Source organism: Rhyacophila brunnea, unplaced genomic scaffold, assembly GCF_057557595.1.
Source record: "Rhyacophila brunnea isolate RB1 unplaced genomic scaffold, BYU_Rbru_1.0 scaffold_13, whole genome shotgun sequence".
Taxonomy (NCBI): Eukaryota; Metazoa; Arthropoda; class Insecta; order Trichoptera; family Rhyacophilidae; genus Rhyacophila; species Rhyacophila brunnea.
The window spans coordinates 26,336,136-26,359,184 of NW_028232785.1; the positions used below are offsets into that span (position 1 = coordinate 26,336,136).

Consider the following 23,049-nt stretch of genomic DNA (forward strand, 5'->3'; position numbering starts at 1 on the left):
TTTAATAGTTTATGTTACCGAGGACAAAAATGCGTGTCCCGTGTATTACTGTTTTCGTCATACTCCCGCCATCTTGAAAAATCATTCCCAACGGTTTTTTTTCTTGGGCGACGTTGCGTATCTCCAACGGTCAAAGACAATGTTGCCGGCCGACTTTTAACATTATTTTCTAACAACTCTTTTTCTTCTCCTTGCACTATCTAACATTCCTCTCTCTCAATTACAATACAAGTTATTTTTCCCATTCATTCTTTATACATGGTATTGCAATTTATTGGCGTTTTGTCTACACATTCTACTGACATGTTTCATACATTATTGTTAGCGACAGTTGGTCACTTTTTATACTGTTTAAGGGGTGAAGCCCAATTTCATTCGTCGTCTCGCATACTTTCTTATTTATTCACACCTGGTCTTCCACGAACCGTGTCCTCAGCCTCAAAGACACGGGCCGTGGGACTTATTTCTGGAAAGAAACGTCCCTCTGGGTGGTCAAGGGTGCGGCTCGGTGTAGTTTATTTGACTACGAGGCCAAGGGCGTGTTCAGGCCACTCTACACCCCTAAAAGGTACTCTAGGTATAAGACCCGAAGTCCGAGGTCGTGACAGTAAGTAACATATACCTACATTAAAGGGTTGCCATTATGCATTTAAGGGTTAAGATAAGGTCGGTATCAGACTATAAAATATCTTTGACGAAGATCTATAATTTTTTTTGGATATGTAGATTGAAATTGGTTCAAAAAATGCATATGTAAGTGTTTATACCGATTTATCACCACTCGTTCCACTGCTAGAAGCAGTCGATATGGTTCTCTCTATGGTCATCCCGGGAGGTGGAAGTTGCCTGTCTGCCTCAATGCCCATTCCTGCGTAGATTTCCTTCAGGATGAGGAGCATCGTATCTTCAGATTCCCTGGAAATAACAAATAGTTGTATTCAATAAAGAAAAACTTTCTTTAAACTGAGATAGAGTATTAATATATGAAGTTAATAACCTCAGCCATATGCACTACATTTACTGTTTGACTATATGAGAGGTTTGTGAACACAGTGTTGCTGTGTCGAACATGCGCGACCAGCAATCTACCAACGCACAAATAGTCACCGAACATATACATCGTGTCCGGAAACTTGTACATATGCAGTTCGCCGTATCACACTTCACAGTGAAATGTTGTATCGGAAATATATGGCCGTATATTAAAGACCGTCAAACCTCTTTGGGTCGTATAGTGTCATAAAATTCATGTCTAAATAAAACACGGTTCTTGTCGGTTTACACTTTACAGGAAGCCAGCAGCAAATAAATTTTGAAAATAGCCGATATACTGAATTATTTGTTAGGTTAGGTTAGGTTTACATTCTTGAATTCATGAATTTTGTCAAAATCAGCTATGAAAATTGAATTAATGTTCATATTGAATCTAATAAAATTGGGGACCGTCTAGTATACAATCATCTTTTTCCGATAAGAAAGCTCATGGCGAACTGTGCTACGGTGAAATGTAATACGTACAATTTACATGTAACCCCACAGGTCTTGCGTGTCTTAAAATTCTGAAATGCACTGTTGAACCCCAACCCGTAGAGAACCTGTTCGACAGACAAATCATTCGAGTCATGATCGTCAGTCATGAGGTGCTGGCGAAGATGAACTAATATTCCATTCACTTAAATAATTTGTATTTGTATTGACCCGAAAACCGCCCCTCTGTGTCTGAACCGTTGGACTGATTATGATTATTTGTGTTTCAGACAATTATGGAGACGGTAGGGAGTGAAATCAACCGCATATACACCTTATTCAAGCAAAGAAACCCTTCATTCGACGGAGGTGTATCACTGGGAGGGCATTCATTGGGAAGTCTTATCCTGTTTGACTTACTGTGCCATCAGAATCCCAATAATGGCCAATGGAAGGATGAGCAAAAAGGAGACACCGCTGTGAACAATCAGGTAAAAATTAATATTTTATTCTTATGCGTATCCATTCTATATACATACTATCGGCGGCTATCGAGGGTAGTTTATCATATTTATGTATTGAGGCATTTAATTGTGTAACTAACACCATCTGTAAATTGTATTCTGAGTTCAATGAAAACAAATATGTATGACTGACAAAAGTTTAATGTACACTGTTTATGGCGGATCTTAACAGCCTACCTCCACCCTTCGCCACTGTTACCACGTCATCATACTTTACCAAATATATAAACTTCATTTGATGCAGGGTTTTCGGATTAGCCAGGCTTCGCAATTGTTGCTCTACCTAATATTAAATACTTTCATATATTTAGTATAAATCTATATAGAGATCAGACTCTTATATGTTAATTTTGCTTTCAATTACTCTAATGGCGGCAGGTTGTCAACTGCATAAGAATCGGAAACGGTATTATTAGTCGAATCCGTTTTGTTGCAGCGATCTAAGCCGCAACTGCAAAAGCAGCTTTCGTACGTGATGGGAGCCGCTGGGACCGGTCAGCCGAGTATCAACTATCCCCAACTGATTTTCCAGCCCAAGGCTTTCTTCGCCTTAGGAAGCCCTATTGGTGAGTAATTGACCCTTTTAAAACATGACTTAATTAAAAACACACGATTTTAATAAATCTAACAGATTAATGCAATCGATGTGTGAAAGCCAGTCGCCATGGACCAAGGCTTTGAAGCCAGATTAACTTTATTACTTTATAATAAAACGCATGAAACACAAAGCACGCCGAGTATCCTAAAGCAGTGGTCCCCAACCTTTTTATCGCCGCGGACCGGTCATCGTTTGATAATTGTACCGCGGCCCGCTGAAGTATTTAAACATGGCTTCAAAATAAAATAGTTACACCAAAAAATGAATATAAAGTGATTTAACATTTTAACTCACTGGAACGCTAAATCAATGAGAACCCTGAGCTTGCTTCTTTGCAATGAGACGGTTCCATCTGGGCGTAATAGGAGACAATGACACCCGAAGTGTGTTGCTTATGTCCAGTTATTTTCTTTTGGTTGCTGTCATTGCAGAAAACCACGCTTCACACAGATAGGAAATCGGAAATTGGCAATAGGGATTTAAGTGCTGTGGTGGCAATCTCAGGGTATTCCGCCATAACTTTAATCCAGAACACCGGCAGAGACGTAGTTTTAAGGCCGCCGTCATTTACAATCTCTCAGCTCCCGGTTAACCTCTCGTCCATGGAAAGTCACACAAACCCGAGAGAAATACACCACAGTAAATAAAATGGAAATAATTTAATGTTCCTTGGGCGGCCCGGTACCATTTGATCCACGGACCGGGGGTTGGGGACCACTGTCCTAAAGGACCTACTACTGACATTGAATGCGTGTTTCGTTTAAATGACAAACTTTAATACATATGATATAAACGTAACTATTGTATTAACCCACAGGCTAGAACCCTGTCAGTTCCTCCCTTGTGGGGACCATGCTCATGATATATGATTATGTTCAGCACCTATTGATTCATCATCATCAGCAGGGGTCAATCCACTGCTGGATGAAGGCCTCCACAAGCTTCTTCCAACTCTCCCTGTCCTGTATCATTCGCTGCCACGTATTTCCGAAAGTTCGTCAATCCAGCCGCTTTTAGGGCGACCCTGTGGCCGTTTCGTGCCCCTTGGGTACCACTGGATGACGGCATTTCTCCAGCGGCCGTCCTTTCGACGGGCGATGTGCCCCGCCCATCTCCATTTCAGCTGTTTGGCAACGTCTATGACATCACGTACTCCTGTCTGCTTCCTAACCCATTCATTTCTCTTACGGTCCTTTCGCGTGATATCCAACATACACCTCTCCATGCCTCGCTGTGCGACTCTTAGCCTTTGGACATCTCTCGTGTTGAGGGTCCACGTCTCGCAGCCATACGTGAGCACGGTTAGCACACATTGGTTGAACACCCTGCACTTAAGACATAATGTTAGGTTACTCTTGAAGATACTATTCAGACATCCGAAAGCACTCCATCCCAGCTTTATTCTTCGAGCAATTTCATCGTGCATGCTTCCGTCTATGGGCACCTGCTGTCCGAGATAGACGTAGCTGCTGACTTGCTCAAGTTGATTAATAATAATTAAATATGACAATTATTCGTCTTTCAGGAATGTTCGTGTGCGTCCGAGGTCTGGATGCGCTCGGAGAAGACTTCAAACTTCCAACGTGTCCAGCTTTCTTCAATATATTCCATCCTTTCGATCCGGTCGCTTACAGGTACGCCAACGCTGTGAAAATACATTACTAAAATCACTGAAAAGAAGACATCATTCATTATACACGAGAGTGGTTTGAAAACTTTGTTAAATTTCTAAAAGATGGTGCAACAGAATTCATAAAGTAGAATCGCCGCTGACACAATTATTATTAGTATCTATCATTCTTTCTATCTGTTTACAGCTAAGTCAAAATTTCAGTCAAAAGTGTGACGCGTAATAAACGTTTAATAATAATAATTGACAGTTATTGTGATTATTTCTTGCAGAATCGAGTCTTTGATTAATCCAGAATTAAGTGTACTCCAGCCGGTTCAGGTTCCTCATCACAAAGGAAGGAAAAGAATGCATCTCGGTAAGTGGCGTCTAAAACTGTTAAAAATAATATTGCCATTATACATAATACATTTTACAAATTGTCAATCATGCTATGGGCAAAATAGCGTAAAGGTTCGAATACTGTCACTTGGTAGTACGTTGAAAAATTTAGTCGATGGTTTCGACATTCCGCAGAATATTTTGAATGACAACCATCTCTATAAATTGAATGATGAAGAGTGCCAACTCTAATATATATTATTATTCATTACAATTCATGCTAATTTCAATTAATTTTAAGTCTCTACGTGTGCGTAAGTTGAAATTACTTGCGATATTACATCCATGGATAATATTTTAAACAGAACCCAACCAGAAGACCATAGATGATAGATAATAATTTAATAGAAAATCCATAGAGAAAACCACTAAAAATAAAGAATACACGATTTTAATGAGTCGAAATTGTGTAGGCATGTAGAAAATGATAAAAAACATTCAAAGAGTTATGAGTGATTAATGGGAGGGGAACGTGTTTAGGAAAAAGGGTGTAACCCTCAATTTTTCGAAAAGTGCGTTTATTAGATATTAACAATGTATACAATTAAATACACATTCTATAAAAAGGAAGTAAGCGGCAAATGCCGAATTATTATCTAAATCCAGGTTTTAATTGAGTTTAATTAATTTTTAATTTATGGAAAAAAGCATTTATCCGCAATTTTAGTGATTTTTCTGTAATAACTTCTTTAATTATTATTAGATCGAAAATATATTACACCAAATCATCAATCATCATGCACCCAATGTCTGTGCCTATTTTTTAAAAAATATTAAACTAAAAATTCTCAAAAAACGTTTTTTTACTCTCCTGTAAAATATGTTATATAGTGAGGGTTACGTCCTTTTTCCTAAACACGGTCCATATGGATCAGAATGCTGGGCACTCAGCAAATAGGATGGGAGCAATATGGATACCTTTCAGAGGACAGTTTTGATAACAATCTTTGGGGCTGTTCAAGATAGTGGAATTTGGAATTTTAAGGTATAATGAGAAGCTGTTCACACTGTCAATTGTGTTAACTGGTATCAGTACATAAATGTCTCTTGTTTCAGAATTGAAAGACACCGTTGCTAGAGTCGGTGCTGATCTTAAGCACCGAATTATAGACTCCGTTCGAAGCACTTGGGACTCCTTCTATCAGATGGCCACCTTCTCCAGTCCCAGAGAAGCAGCGCTGCAGGAGAGAGTTAAAGAGGTTTGTTAAATAAAATATTATTACGTATTTTAAATCGATACATTAGTTTTAAATTAGCAACAACGTACACGTACTGCTTAAAATATTCATTTTGTGAATCAAAGTGTGGATCCGGTATATCCGGGATGTGGTATATCCTGAATAATCAATTACACATGATTTTTGAGAACTTGGACTTTCTTATGGCACTACATGAAATATTCTTCATAATGATTTCCATTTGAAGACGTATAAAATACAGGCGTTGAAATTTTGCTGAATGTGCTTTAGAGCAATTCAAAACAGACCTATTATTTCATGAAATATGACTAGTGTAATAGTATTAATCCATTTCCTGTTTCCAGGTTATAGAAGAAGAGCTCATCAGAGAAGCAGAGGCGGAAAGAGCTGCTGAAGAATCAGTTCAGCCTTCAAGTCCTGGCGCAGATCATCAGGTAACTTTGTTATGATAGTACTACGCATTACTCGAAATAAATATATGGCCTAATAATGACTGCAGCGAACCATGCAGCCTGTTGTCACATTGACGGAGACGGACATTGAACTTGGCTTATATATACGCTACGGATACCTCATGAAAATCTCAACCAACCGGATTCCAGTGGGACTACAGGATTCTATCATAATTATCACATATTTGATCGATACGACTTGACACCAGTAGCGAAGGGAGGAGGTAGACTGTTAAGATCAGCCATAAATAGTGCACAAGTTTGTCAGTTGTACGTATTTATTTTTATTGAACTAAGACTACAATAATTTACAGATGGTGTTGGTTAATTTTTTTAAATCAATAAAACCCTACGTAAACAAAACCATAACAGTTTTGGTATATTTTGGGCGATATGACAAAATTGTACAGACTTTTTCATTCATACTTATTTGTTTTCGTTGGATTTAGAATACATATAACACATATTGTTGGTTCATTTTTTTTATTTCATTAAGCCCTGTCTAAACCAAACTATAATAGATAAAAAATATTATTCTATCTATAAAATATCCAAAGTTATGACATATGATTTAATTGCGTCACATTAGATATTTTATAGATAGACGAGTATTTTTTGACTATTATCTATTATGGCTTGGTTTTTGCAGGGTTTAATTGAATTTTAAAAACTAACTAACACCATCTGTAAATTGTAGTCTTATTTTAATGAAATTAAATACCTATGACTGACAAAGCTTAGTGTCCATTATTTATGGCAGATCTTAACAGCCTAACTCCACTCTTCGTTACTTACGAGCACCTACCATAATTATATATAAAATACATACAATATGTTGTATTTCTAATTTACTTATCTACTTATTCTCTTATGTGTTTCCCTCGTGTTCCGATGGTTTTTATTTTGAAGTGTTTTATTTAGAAATGAATTTTATCTCAATGCTGTACAGCCATCTATTTCTGACGCAATACCTCATAATGAACTGTGATACGGCCAACTGCATTCGTACAAGTTTTACGGACGCAGGCCGAAGGTGCAAGCACCGGTCACAAATGAATACATAATAATTTTGATACATTTTTAAGGAATCTGAAATTGAAAAACGGCTCCGTTCGAAGTTCGGCAAGTTGAACAGCGGTCGGAGAGTGGACCATGTCCTGCAGGAGGCTCCCTTTGAACTCTTCAATGAGTACATCTTCGCGCTGGCCAGTCACGTGTGCTATTGGTAAATTTCTTTCACCTTCTACATAAATATGATTAGAATAGAATCATATATATACGTATTAAACAAATATTATAAAATGAAGTTCGAACACACATGCATTGTATTTCAAACAAGAGCTTACTAAATTTAGCTGCCGACCCATTCTGATATTTAGAAGGCTATACTTCAGCTGAGGCATGGTCTAAAACGATTGTGACTACGCGACGCGCAGATTGTGCAAACGACAAGTGACAAACAAAACATAATTTGTCATAAAAATTCAACATGCGTCCATTTAATGTTATGTTTATTGTTATTTAAGTAATAATAATAATATATTCATTGACATGTTTTGTTTTTCGAGTAAATACGTAACGTTTCTTAGTCAGCTTTACACGACTTAAGAATTAATTCCTCCGACGCCATCACAAAACAAATTGATATGTTCACAGGTCGACTATCGCTCTCCGACTGGCAACGCAAGCGAAAGTACATCCCACCTATTGCTGAAAATTTTTTGCCGTTTCACTGAAGTATGCTCTTAACAAATACTCGTCTAAGGGGTTGTCTATAAATGGTGTCAGATACATTTTCATGTATTTTTTATCTGGCTTATAGTGCAGCCACCGATGACCCATCTGTTCACCATTCCATATCATCACTGGATAGACACGTATATGGGTTACATGTAAATTGTACATAAAACATTTCACAGTGACGCAATTTGCCGTGAGCTTTCTTATCGGTAAGAGATGACCGTATACTATACGGTCTCCAATTTTATTAGATTCAATATGGACATTAATTCAATTTTCATAGCTGATTTTTGCAAAATTTATGGATTCAAGAATGAAAACCTAACCTAACCTAATAAATAATTCAGTATATCGGCTATTTTCAAAATTTTTTTGCTGCTGGCTTCCAGTAAAGTGTAAACCGACAAGAACCGTGTTTTATTTAGACATGAATTTTATGTCAGTACTATACGACCGAAAGAGGTTTGGTTGTCTTTAATATACGGACAAGAACCGTGTTTTATTTAGACATGAATTTTATGTCAGTACTATACGACCCAAAGAGGTTTGACGGTCTTTAATATACGGCCATATATTTCTGATACAACATTTCAATGTGAAGTGTGATACGGCGAACCGCATATGTACAAGTTTCCAGACACAATGTATATAACCGGTGACTATTTGTGCATTGGTAGATTGGTAGTTGCACATGTTCGACACAGCAACACTGTGTTCACAAACCTCTCATATAGTCAAACAGTAAATGTAGTGCATATGGATATGGCTGAGGTTATTAACTTCATATATTAATACTCTATCTCAGTTTAAAGAAAGTTTTTCTTTATTGAATACAACTATTTGTTATTTCCAGGGAATCTGAAGATACAATGCTCCTAATCCTGAAGGAAATCTACGCAGGAATGGGCATCGAGGCAGACAGGCAGCTTCCACCTCCCGGGATGACCATAGAGAGAACCATATCGACTGCATCCAGCAGTGGAACGCCTGGTGAAAAATCAGTATGAACTTTACAAATGTATTTTTTGTACCTAATTCAAGCTACGAAAGGTGGACGTAGGCTGCTAAGATTTGACATAAATAGTGTGCGGTACAGCCTACCTTCACCCTTCGCCACTGCTAATATAAATTCAATAAACGTAACATTCTTTTTATTACAAATAAATAATTTTGAGAAGCCACAGTAACTTCTTCTTCTCCGGCCATGTCCGCCCGTTAGCTGGATCATATGGACAGCACACGGCGCCTCCAAGGATCCCTGTCACCAGCCTGTCTTCTTGCGTCGTTCCAGGTCATACCAGCATCCCGTAGCTCCGTCGTATTCACTCTATAGATAGTATTTAGTATCTTACTTTACTAAAAATACCAACCTATACTTTAAAATATTTTTTGTTTTTCTTTTCAGGGCTCTGTCTTCACATTCGGAGAAGGTATGCATAAAAATTATTTACTTAATAATATTGGATATAATATTAAAGTAGTGTGGATAGGTCTCATAAAAAATTCCACCTGTTTCACCTCTATAAGATTGATTGCTATCAAAGCCCTTCTTCTTTTGGTGCTACTTCTATCGAGGTTCGCTGACCAACTTGTAGTACACCTCCCTATCCTGAGCCAGTCGTATCAGATCCCCAATCCACATTGATCCAAGGAGGTTGCATAGCCTAGAGAACCTCCTTCTACTTTCACTGTGCTCTACTATTAGAGTAGACATCTGTTCTTGATGGTCAGTGTACGGTTGCTCTGAGCCTTTGTAAGACGCCATGATTCGCTACCGTAAAGCAGCACCGTCAGAATACAATCGTTGAATATACACCATTTGGTTTTAACCGAGTACAGTTGTGAGTCCCAGACACTCCGCATCGAGTTGCTTTGTGTAGCAGTACATTAAGTCACAAATGTTTTGTGAATGACAACAATATCACATCAACAAATTCGACGTGTCTCATTGATACCAGATGAAAGTCTCCCACAGGAGACTACCTCAAAGGGCGGACCGAACCATCAACTTTCCCAGAACACCACAGCCTACGTCCACTCTTCGCGGTTCTCGGCCGAGCGGAGCCCGCCTCGAAATCAAAAATCCAAATTCGTCAGAATCCCGCCAAAAACAGACGCGGCCTACCGATAGCGCCGCCACCGGTCAATTTGTCGGTAAAACAGGGAGGTTCGCGACCGAGAGCGGGATGACGCCGAATCTGACGGTTGAACACGCGCGAAAAGGGTCTTCTTCGATTGGCCGCCGAACAGCGAGCATCGTCTCTGCTCGCCTCGGACGCGAAGCCAAGAGATATCTCCCGCCAAAAAGGACCGCGTCGGCAGACTTGTCAAGCATCTCCAGGAACAAAGGACCACATCGGCAGCACGCCAAGCCGCAAGCCCCGACCCTATCTCCCATCGGACAGCGAGCATCGCCTCGGATGCGAAGCCCCAGCAGCCAAGCCCGCGACACCACGTCTGCAGCCCGCCAATTACCGACCGACCGCCATGACAATAACATGTAACGACTTAAAATAAACCAGCCACAACACAACATACCCCGTGCGTTTCTGTCTCCCACCCCCGCTTTGACCTTGACGTTATCACGGCCTGCTATCTCTGCTTCACACGCGGAAGGCCGGTGATATCATTAAGTAATTAATTATTGAAGACCTGGTATAATAATTAATCGATAATCAATTAGATAATATAATATTAGTATATCTTTCAGGAACTACACTAAGTCAGCAGACACTCCCAGAAGAAGCAGAGAATCAGGTCGGAGCATCATCAACATCGTCGGAAGTGTCATCGAAAGGCGTTCCGCAAGATGTCGACCCGAAGAAAACATAACCTAGAATCTTGGAGTGGATATTTAAATTCCCTCTGACCGTGCGGACCGTTGATTTGTTTTATGAATTCGTCGTAGAAGATAACATCAGAAATCGGCAAAGGAACCTCAAGAAAATAGAGAACTCGGCTAACCATAGACATTAGATTAACAAATGAATAACGGAGGAATCCGTGTGTAACAACTACAAAATGTGTAGTAGCATACAAAGACTATATTATACCCGTCACTACTCGGCTGTCAAAAATGAAAACTTTTCACAATCTGTATATAGGTACATTCTATTTTTGCTTCACATCCACCTTTTCCACTAACAGTCGGTCCATGATATACAAAAAAGTGTATTTGTTTCTAGTAGAAGGTTACCTCGATCGATAAACCAATCCAATCGTTTATTTATCCAAAATTTTATACGCAAACCATAGACATTAGATTAATAACAAAGGAATCCATGTGTAACAATTATAAAATGTGTAGTTACATACGAAGATTATTATACTCGACACTACTCAGCTGTCAAAATTCAAGACAAATCTTTGTATGCATTCATATTTCTGCTTCACATCCACCTTTTCCACCAATGGTCGATCTAAGCCGGCTCTCACATCTAACTCACCTCGTCTACCGCACAGCCATAAATCAAATTTTCTAGAAACGTCGCTCCGGTGTTGCATATGAAGACCGCACCGCAATCGAGCATAACCTCTCGAAACGTATATACATTTGGACGCGGCGACTGGAGAGCCGATATAGGAATGACCAATTCGTAGGTGTGTGAATGTGATTTGTTGATAACAGCAGATGTTTTTTTTCAAATTAAAAAGTCGCATTCGACCAATCTGCGGAGCTACATTTGGCAATGTGTGTTTTGTGAATAACAATGACGTGACATCGACATATTCGACAGGTTGCAATCGAGACGGGTTTTGATGTGAGAGCCGGCTAAGATACACAAACTCGTCCACTGTTTCTACTTTCTAGATCTCAAAGGGTATATGCTGCTAGTAGAAGGTTAGCTCGATCGATAACCCAATCCAATTGTGTATTTATCCAAAATTTTATATGCATATATTTTTAGGTTACATGTAAATTGTACATAAAACATTTCATGATGGCACAGTTTGCCGTGGGCTTTGTTATCGGAAAGAGATGACCGTATACTATACGGTCTCCAATTTTATTAGATTCAATATGAACATTGATTCAATTTTCATAGCTGATTTTGGCTCCAATAATGAAAACCTAACCTAACCTAACAAATAATCCAGTATATTGGCTATTTTCAAAATTTCTTTGCTGCTGGCTTCCTGTAAAGTGTAAACCATCAAAAACCGTGTTTTATTTAGACATGATTTTATGTCAATACTATACGACCCAAAGAGGTTATTTCCGATACAACATTTCATGGTGAAGAGTGTAGTTTTCGGACACGATATTTTTATGGGTACCTACAATATTTTTTTCCGATGTCGAAAATATATCGACAAATTTACTTAAATCAAAATTACGCCATTGTTTACAAAGATCGTTATAGCGAAAACCCGTATAATGAGTGGTCGTGTAGTGAGCTTCAAGCGTATTGTAAAAATCTATCATATCACAAGAAGTCATAAGTAATTGACATCACATTTCTTGACCACTCATATTATTAATGATTCATACTGTCATGTTACCCTTTCACTTAGAGATAATTCATTAGCATTTTATAAGATTTAAATTTCACATCGTAATCTCCGCTTATTCTTACATGTTATCGGTGCCGAAGACTCGATATCACACGACTATTAAACGTTTACTCATGAAAATAATTTTGTTTTAAAAATAAATTTAAAAAAGGGTGGAAGCAGGCTGTTAAGGTCCAACATAAATAGTGCACATTTGTTACCCATACGTATTTGTTTTCATTGAATTTCAGAACTCAAATTGAAAATAGCGTTGGTTAGTTTTCAAAATTCAATTAAACCGTCCGTAAAAACCAAGCCATAGTAGGTAATAGTCAAAAAATATTCATTTATATTTTATAGATAGGACAATATTTTTTATTGATTACGGTTTGGTTAGGCAGGGCTTAATGAAATTTAAATAATTAACCAACACCACTGAATAAATATGTATTCTTAATTCAACGAAAACAAACTAAGTATGACTTAAAAGTGTGCACTATTTTGTGTCGGATCGCCCATAGCATAGCTAAACTACTATGGTTTGGTTTAGGCAGGGTTTAATTGAATTTTATATGTATTCTTAATTGAACGAAAACAAATATGTAAGTATGACTGAAAAAGTTTAGTGTGGATTATTTATGTTGAATCTTAACAGAACTACTTCCACCCTTCGTCACTGGGTTGCAGTATTGAAAAATGCTAGCTTTAATACGACGATAGACGCTAGATTCTACATGCAAAAGGAACAGAAAGATTAATAATTTTCTATGTTTCTGTGTTAAATTTACTATTTTAAAGATGTCAATTCAATTCGTCCTTTTGTCATGTATGCGTTCTGGCTATTTTGGCATATTTAGCTCATTTTTCATTTTTCTTAAAGACTCGTCTCCATTTTCTTCGAGCATACAATATACTTTTTCTTTTAAAACTCTTTATGGATGGTTTTTTAATTCACAGACAATTTCGGCAAGGCTCTTTTGGATTGCCTTATCAATAAAACCATTTCATAATACATATAGTAATATATAATATTTTTTTTCCTAATGATTTTAAGTATTATTAATTTTATTACATATAAAAGGTGTTTCTTTTTTAAATATTCTATAAAATAAATAAATATTTTTATGATTAAATCACTGTTTTATTTTATGAGGATTTTTACATAAATTTTTTTAGCAATTATATTGCACTGTTGAAAGGTAAAACCAAACAAATAGCTGTAAGTGTATGGCCTGAGTGGACAGCATTTGGCGGGGCGTGAGCGACGTGCGCAACTCAAACGTATAACCGTATGTGAAATGTTCATAGACATGTCCACTCAGACCCTACACTAAGCCTAGTCGCACATTGAAAATTGTCTCGACTGGGATAAAGTCATAAATCAAAACCGAGTGCCATGTTGCAACTCTCTTCCGTGCGTAATGCCGGGATAGTGACACCACACCGAAACAAACAAAAAGTGAAATTTGTTACACGCGACAACTGGAAATTTTTTTCTACCTAAGATGTCTCACCGATGCTATTTACAGCAGTACAAAAAGAGGATCGGGTGCATGTATTAAATTATAATAAACCAAGCTTATTCTACATGCATTTAACAGTAAATCACTTATCACATTCTGTTATTCAGTGTTTTTTTTTCCTGAATACTGTTGAAAGATTATGTCATCTCGTAATTTATGCAACATGGTGAGTGTATTGACGGTTGCATTATTTTCCTCTGCCCATTTAATACTAATGTCAATCCCAGCTAGTGCATCTTCTGATTTGACAGTATGCGCTGCAGTCGGTTGACAATTATTGTCTTCTTCGTCCTCAGAATCCTCGTCGTCAGTTAGAAGTGGTGCATACTCCTCAGAACTCTCTGCCATCCACTCTTCTAAAACATTTTGCGTCAGCTCTGAGTTTTCAGTCGCCCTATGAATCAATTCTTCCAATGGCACTAAGTTTTCCAAGTTTTCACCATTTTGATTCATGGAGGGCCACAACTTTTTCCACGATGAAATTATTGCTCGTCCTGGTAAATTGTTCCATGCCTCAGCTAAGTTAAATACAACGTTTTTTATATTAATTTCTTTTAAGGTTTCGGAAATGTCCTCTTTTCTGCTTATTGCATCTATCAAAATTTTCTTTTTATAGTTTGTTTTAAGCATTTGGATGACGTTTTGGTACATCGGTTGCAATAATGGTGTACAATTCGGTGGCATAAAAATTGTTTTAATGGAACCGTCATCAGATGATAATTCATCATTTGAACCGTGATCGGGTGCATTATCCAGCACAAGGAGAGCTTTTTGTGGGAGATTTTTCTCAATCAAAAATCGTTTTACATCGGGCACGAAATCTTGATGGAACCATTCATAAAATACTTGTTTTGTGACCCACGTCTTGTTCTGATTTTTATAAACCACTGGAAGGCAGATATTGTTGAATGGCTTAGGATTCCTGGCTTTCCCTATGACCAATAGCTTCAGCTTGTGTGTCCCGGTTGCATTGGAGCACGGCATAATTATGATGCGGTCCTTGGACACTTTCCTCCCTGGTGAATTATTTTCTTCGCGATGTACGTACGTTTTATGAGGGAGAAGTTTCCAAAATAAGCTCGTCTCATCTGCGTTGTATACTTGATCAGGAGTTAAACCAAGATCTGCAACCTTTTGCTTAAATAATTTGACGAATGGTGAAACACCTGCCTCATTACTTGATAACTTTTCTCCGGACATAGTTAAGCCAAATCGTCCTTTGAATTTACTCAACCAGCCATCGCTAGCTCGGAAATCGTTTTTTTTATAAATATCCTCATAAAAGAACAATGCCTGTTGGCGTAAAATATCTGTAGTAATCGGTGTATGTCGCTGACGCTCTAGCAAGAACCACGAATAAAGCGTTTCCTCTAATTGTTGATAATCGCCCGTCCTCATTGTTTGCCGGTGCCCAATTCCAGAGTCAGCGCTTGTCACAAAATCTTCAATCTTGCTTTTGTTTTTTCTTATACCATAAACAGTTGAGCGACCAATATTGTACATTTTAGCAACGTCGCTAAATGAAGCACCGCTATCTATCTTTTGTAAAATTTCTAATTTTTGTTTTAAAGTTAATGTGTCGTGTTTACGCTTTCGAGACGACTCCATTTTGTTAACTTATTCAAACAAAGAACATGGCAGAAGGAGTCGAACAGAAACACATGAGTCAGTTGCAGTGACGTCCAGTGGCGGCAGTTACTCAAAGGGCGGCAAACTGAGGAGAATCATTAGGTAGATATATAAGTAATAACGGAAATATCTTGCCATTAAAAAAATCAGCTCACTGGTTGGAAACAAAATGTATTAATTAGGTACCCACTATAAAAGTTTTTCATTGATTTTTGTGTCGGGTTTGCGATGTCTAGTACACTTCTGCAATGACACGGGCATACCTAATTTTAAAATTTATCCAAATATGTTTGCGAGTTTTGGAAGTTGTTAAGTATATTTTGTAATGTACTTAGGTATCTATCTGAAACCGTAGAAACGTAACATTGTCTATTGAAGCAGAAATGGCATTTAAATTAGATTTAGTGGTATAGGTATATCTTGTTAGTAATGTATCCATAAAACATATTTCTTAGATCTTGGAGTCATGGATGATAAAAAAGTACTGTCGGCATCTCGGCACTGCTTTGGGGCGGCATTTTGTCTAGGAACGTCACTGGTCAGTTGCTGGAATACTCAGCGGACTAACTGAAAGAAAAAGATAATATTATTGACACGGGTTCAATTTAATTGTCAGCGGAACTGGGCTAGACAGTGGACAGCTCATAATATTGGCACGTGGTGGACTACTGAATTAGACATATGAATACCGGCAGATTATAGAGCTTGATTTTGTGCTTTCAACTAGTAAAAATAACGGTGGATTATAGTAGTTGTCGGATTACTGAGAGTGTACTGTATTATTTTGATCCTTTTATTTTTTCTTTATTTTTAGAAGTCACATTTTCTCTGAGCCCCCCCCCCCCCGCCCCTGTCAAAAATCATCACATTATATCAGACACCTTGGTTTGTCGAATATCCGTTTTTGTCGAAATCGACTTTTTAATGCAGAATGATTTTTTGTATCTAACTAAATGGACCGGAACCAAGGCCTGAACAAAAACGATGCATGAGTGCGAGTGAGAAAGTATTCGGCACCCTTACAATCTCTGCGACACGCGCTAGAGTAAGATAAAAGGTCTACATATGTGTGAGCTAGTTTCCAAAAGTATCGCCGGCAAATCGTAGCGAAACGCTTCACATAGCGTCGATAACCTGCGAGCTCGTGTTGCTAAAATAGCTATTTTTGTGTTAATCATAAAGTCAGTGGTAAATATTTTTAGTTAATTAAGTAGAAAAGATGGTTCTGTGTGTTGTCTTAAAATGTGGTAGCCGTACTGATAAGCAAGAAGATGGTATTATGTTTCATAGGTAATATCACTTCCCTCCATTTTGGCAAGTGAAAGATTTTCTCAACTGTCACTTTGTGCTTTGTTTTCTTTTTTATCGTCTGGGTTCGGGATTTGGAGGTGGATAATTGACACACCGGAATTATGATGGAAGACGACGAGTTTATTTACGTTAATATTATACTATATGGTTACATTTTGAATATTTTATTTTATCTGTACGAAATCGGCGTGCTCGCCGTTTTGCTGCTTGTCGCGATCTGCGGCGCCATCTTGTGATTTTTTCCAACGAGAGCCGTTGGCGAAAGAAGGCGACGTTGCAAATCGTCAACGGTTATATTATGGCATTGTTGCCATTCAACATATTATAATCTACTCTAAGGCATTGCCGGCTCGGCTCTGTTATTATTATTTAATTTTCGTAATCAGCGCTTTATTATTTGTTGGCTTTGATACCGATTCGGGCGTCTCCAGATACACAAAGACATCCCCAAATGGGGACCATACGGGGGTGTCACAGTAAGTTGATACATGTTCGTGATAATTTATTTGTATATTATTATATATTTTAATATCAATGACGTATAAAAAAAAATAACTTAAATTATGTGACTATATAACGTAAAAAAATAGAAAATTATATTTTAATTCTGAGCGTCTAGTGCGAGCACTTTGGGCGAGCACTAGCGAACTTGAACATTTGTAGACGAATGCGTTCGTTCGCCCACAAACCAAACGCAAGGCACGCGGCTTCATTTAGCAATGCAACAGGTGGCGTCTAGATGAATCTATAGTCTATGACCGGAACCATCCCTTTCTTTAAATTACTTTGTAATGAATACAGCATGCATATGCTATAAAAACAATTTAAATATAGGATAATGAAATTTGTGTTTCGTCTCCTGAACAATTGACATTTGGTCTATTCGACAAACTAATCCTACAGCGACGATATATGGACAGTCCCTAACGTAACTAATCTACCTCTGCTGGTTAGCGAAAGATTTTAAGGAGTATAACATGTTTAAACCTTTTTATATTCGACTTACCGCGATCGTTCAGCACTTTGAGCCTCCGCGTACTAGAGTATGTATTCTATAAGCTGGCGTACACGTCACACGGAAAGCATTGTGCCATCGCATTCGACTATTGCAAGTTTTCAATGGTAGGGAATGAGAGGGAATGCGGGGGGGAAACCGCACGCCAGCTTATTGAAGCTTATATAAATATATGTATATCTAAAACCTGCCACTGAGCACACTTAAAATGTTTCAAAGACATCTTTTTAACATCGATAAAAATTATGTTTTCTAAAGGGGCACAAGCATGCTGTAAGTTTGGGAAACACTAACTAGATCTAAATTATATAGAAGAATGTAAATTATTTCACGAAAGCTTTGAGTTACGCGCTGTCTTACTTAGGCGAAGTCGATGCGAACGCGATATAAAGCAGAGATTGGAGCAGACAATTTTTTGAGTTGCTCCGCTCCGGGACCTAATACTTGCTCCGGCTCCGCACCAGGGTTTGCTCCACTCCGGGTAAAAAGTTTTAATAAGTATTATTTGTATATAAAAAAATTCTATTAAACAAAATCACCGGCAGCAAATCGTCTCATTATTTGCTTCTTCTGTCAAAAAAATTAAGTTATTTATCACTCGGCAGTGTTATTGTGTATTTCAAATAGTTCCAGTGTTGCAAAGTGTCAAAATATACTACATTTATTTCGTCCGGCAAAAAGAAAATAATGTAAATAAAACGGAAACTAGACCGAAGTTAACTGGATCTCTTTGGCAAATTGAAATTTGGATATTTTTGAAGAAGTTCCCATTCATAACTCAAAATACGTAAAAACGTTAGTTGGATCCTTTTTGATTATCAATATCCAAATGTCAAAAATTACCAAAGTGGGTTAATGATATCGTCCGTTCTAAAACTGTGTAAGTATATTAATGCATACTAAAACGTCCAATGTCCACAGACATCAATAAAGAGAAGATGAGTATAAAACAATCTTTGGTCCAAAGTCATTTTGAATCCTTATAAAATTGTCTGGTAAAATAACCAATGTAGACATCAGTCCCTTTTGAATGTAATAATTTTGACATTAGACCCTCAGCATTGAGCCACAGCTGATGTTAAAAAATTTAACAGAAATATCTATCTCAAAGAAGTGGAACTAATATTATAATATACCTATTTAGAAAGACACATTCATGGAGAAATTTCATCATTTAATTATTTAATATTAGGTATAAGAGTTAAGGAGTAAACACATTTTATTCAATTCGCCGCGTTCACTTGACGTAAAAATATCAAAACAACTGATTAGTATTGCCAAGTCAAAATATAAAATTTCAGCAGTTTTGACAAAAAAATTCAGTAGATTTTGGAAAATATTATAATATATTAGAAATGATTTTAAAATATGGGGAGAACTCGCATTGTGCATATTAGTCTATGCATTGTGCGGATAAAGGCCTACCCACATTGAGGTGCATGTCGCGGACTATCACGTGAACTCACGGCGATAAAAATCTCTATGGTTTCGTCATTTTGCAGAATACATCTCGCAAATTCACTGAAGAATGACAGTGATGAAGAGTGCCTACTATAATGTATTAGTAATTTGAATTATTATTAATTATTCATGCTAATTTCAATTAATTTTAACATTTCTATGTGTGCGTACCTTAAAATTACGTTTGACATGACATCCATAGATAATAGACAACATTCTCATAGAAAATACATGTGCCAACGGCTAAAAACAAAAAAATCGTGATTTTGACATTCGAAAAGTGCAGGCATGTGGAATATGATAAAAACGTTCAAAACGTCATGCAGTGCAGTTCAACGTGAAGTGACCTCATTGTTGTTTTAGTGACTTCGGCAGATTTTGCCAACTGACAATGTTCGTTTAATGGCTCAAATAGACTCTATGACGATCGGTCACATAAATGCCGAAAAACCCGTTTCTTATGTTGGCGTCCTGTGTCACAGGGTGTCACAGAGTGTAAATACGATGTCATACCTAGCTGTCACACAATATGTATGTATAATAATATATCGGAATGACATAGATATGATCACAGACACTACATCGCTCTAGTATATATGTGCCCGATCGTCATATAGTCTATTTGAATCTTAAAGGTTCAAACTGTGCTATGGGATGGGAGCATCAGTCTGATAACATTTTAAACATCAAGAACAACGACATTACACACTTTTTTCCCGTAGCGGCAGTTTACTGTGACGTCACGTGATAGTCCGCGACATGCACCTAGATTTGGTTCACGCTTATGCCCTCCAAGTGGCGCTGACTGGCGGAGTACCTAACAATTAATAGCAATATATTATGAAAATGCCTATAAGTAACTACATATAAGTAGGTAGGTAGATACATACAATATAATATTATTATGGGTATGTACATACCTATTCCGTATTCGTAGGTAGGTAATAAATTTGACCCCACCTCGTATTGTGGAAGTATGGGGTGATATTATAGGGGTTGACAAAATGAAAAAGCGCCGACCTTTATTTGTGTTTGTTGCGAGATTCCGGTGGTTGTTTTTAATCCATTTATAGCGTGTTTAAGAGGTGCAAGTCGCAGCCGAAAGCGGCGATGCAGACATTTGACCGAATGACTGGAAAAACAATTCAAGGTTGGATTATAAAAACAACATTAAAGTCATTTTGTTTTTAAAAAAATCGGTGTGTGTACTTATGTACACGCATTAGAAGTTATACTTCTTTGGCGTAACAAAACAAAAACAAAACTTTTCGACTAGCTCTTAATTATCTCTTTAAATTACACACTCAAGAAAAAGGGCCGCTTATTGGAGCGCTGTTGATTTATTTATATACAATTTAACTTATATTACTAAATTATATAACGTCCTAAAAGAAGTATGACTTCAAAAAAATGTTGTCCATATGATCTCATTTAACGCTCTTTCCGTAGATAAGATAACAATGTTAAAATGAGTTTAAAAAAATCATTTGCCAAAAGAATTTCTACAAATTAATACATCATAATAATAATGTCAAATGACATCTTTCTGGTTACTGGAAGCCAGGCGGGAACAGCAGCAATTTTCATAGCATATATAATTCAGGAATGATAACATAACCTAACCCAAGGATGGCGAACCTTTTTACGTACGCGTGCCAAAATTTCCCGAATAAGATTTTTCGACTGCCTGACGTGCCAAGCAGTTTTTTATTGCGAAAAAAAAGTTTTTTCTAAGTTTTCTAAAAAATAGTTTTTAAGAATTCTATTATAAAGGTTTTAAAATTACAATTGAGTTATTGATATTCTATCTTTCACCGTATTTCTAGCCGAAGGCATCTCTTTTATTCTTTTTATATGTTTTTCATTGTTTTCAAATTACCCAAAGAGATTTTGGGTGGCCTCCAAGGAAGGTGACGCTGAGGAAGAGCGTCTGCACGCTGGAGCGACTAAGTGAAAGAGCTGACTGGGGGGGGGGGGGGGGGCATCATCCATTCTGCCCTGAGAGAAGCGGAAGATCGAGAAGGATGGAAAGTCTTGGTCGCTCAAAGGATGGCAAACTTAAAAAGTGGTCACGATCCTCAGCCATGATTGCACGACCAATAAGAAGAAGAAAGTTCACAGATTTAATAGATATGAGGGTAATTGTGCCGCAGATGCCGTCATGAGCTTTTATATTTTTTTTTACGAAAACAGTGTATTCCATGTAGACAATTATAATAAATAGCTGTCGGCGCATAGGCTTTTCGATCCAATAATTGTTAATTTAAAATTTTCATATACGAATTTTGATGCATCGTTATCACAAACTAAGATTATATTAGGTAATATTAGGTTGAGGTAGGTTATGATTGGTAAGGTTTGGTTAGGTTTGATTTGGTCTAAAAAGAAAGTTATAAAACCTCATGACGACATCTGCGGCACATTTACCATGAGTTTTTCTCATTTTTCTCAAAACTACGTCAATTGTTTTAGTGGGTTTTGGAACTAGGCGCTTAATATGTCGATTATGTTTCCAATAAAATACGGTCTCCGTAATCACAATTTGATATCTTGGATTTAATATTAAATTAAATATCGATTCATCACATTGCCCGCAACGCACTTGAAACACCAGCCAACCATCGCGCAGGTACAAACCTGCACTGCGTATAGTTTCCTCAAAATTCCGACCAAGTGCTGCGAATTAGTTTCTTTTCTCATTATTTCTCTACAAAACCATACATATCTCGCAACGACAAGTCATAGGATAGTAAATGGAGAAACTATATATATTTTTAACGCGATATAAAAGTATTTAATAAGTTATCGAGAGGGAAATGATTTGAGGTTAAATTCTGACCGAAATGTATGTAAATAAATTGCCGCAAGGGCCATTAATTACACCGTGTTTTGACATTTCGTGAACGGTGTTGCAAGGTAAATTAATCAACAAATATTTATTTATTAATTATTTATCATTTTTTTTTAATTTTATTATCAATATAAAACTACTAAGTATTGCAAAATTATTATTTAAAAAAATCCTAGAGTCTACCTTCAAGTATAGTTTTCGGGTTATATATAATTGTTTATGTTTATATTATCACGTAAATAGGTAGGTATGTAGTTTTTGAATCTATTAAAAAAAATCGGTATGTGTACTTATGTACGCGCGTTAGAAGTTATACTTTGGCGTAACAAAACAAAAACAAAACTAATTGTGATAAACTAGATTCTTTGACTAGTTCTTAATTATATTGTTAAATTACACACTCAAGAAAAAAAAACCGCTTATTGGAACGCCGTTGGTTTATTTCTATACACTTTAACTTATATTACCTACTAAATTATATAATTATTTATCGTTGTTTTTTATTTTTAAAGTACCAAATGTCAGTCTGACGTTTAGTCGTTTGTTTGCGTAAGGGATTGCAAAAGGCCGACAATAATAAATTCGCTGCCTAGGCAACGGAACAATTCTAAACTATAATATTATACTGTATAATCGTCACGATTGCAGTATAATACTGTGGCGTAAAGGTAGTGCGTTCGGTTAAGACATCTTTATAGCTACCTACTGAGTTTGTTTTGTTTTGAATTAAACTGATGATAGCTTTATATAAATATTCTTTGAGGTTATGTTGAA

General features: G+C 37.1%; 1 protein-coding gene across 5 annotated transcripts in view; it reads left to right on the forward strand.

Annotated features, from left to right (window-relative positions):
- PAPLA1 (Phosphatidic Acid Phospholipase A1) overlaps positions 1-13,223 on the forward strand; it is a 186,096-nt gene extending 172,873 nt beyond the window's left edge. For 4 of the 5 annotated variants that reach the window (XM_085940718.1, XM_085940719.1, XM_085940715.1 and 1 more), the window contains 10 exons: positions 1,758-1,958; positions 2,428-2,557; positions 4,115-4,223; positions 4,492-4,577; positions 5,657-5,799; positions 6,144-6,233; positions 7,337-7,476; positions 8,845-8,992; positions 9,397-9,421; positions 10,702-13,223. In XM_085940718.1, coding sequence (XP_085796844.1) covers positions 1,758-1,958; positions 2,428-2,557; positions 4,115-4,223; positions 4,492-4,577; positions 5,657-5,799; positions 6,144-6,233; positions 7,337-7,476; positions 8,845-8,992; positions 9,397-9,421; positions 10,702-10,823 — 1,194 coding nt within the window. In that variant the 3' untranslated portion in view covers positions 10,824-13,223. Of the gene's footprint in view, positions 1-1,757; positions 1,959-2,427; positions 2,558-4,114; positions 4,224-4,491; positions 4,578-5,656; positions 5,800-6,143; positions 6,234-7,336; positions 7,477-7,907; positions 7,989-8,844; positions 8,993-9,396; positions 9,422-10,701 lie in introns of those variants that run through there. The other variant, XM_085940717.1, reaches the window with a different exon arrangement.
- Positions 13,224-23,049: the final 9,826 nt, after the last annotated feature.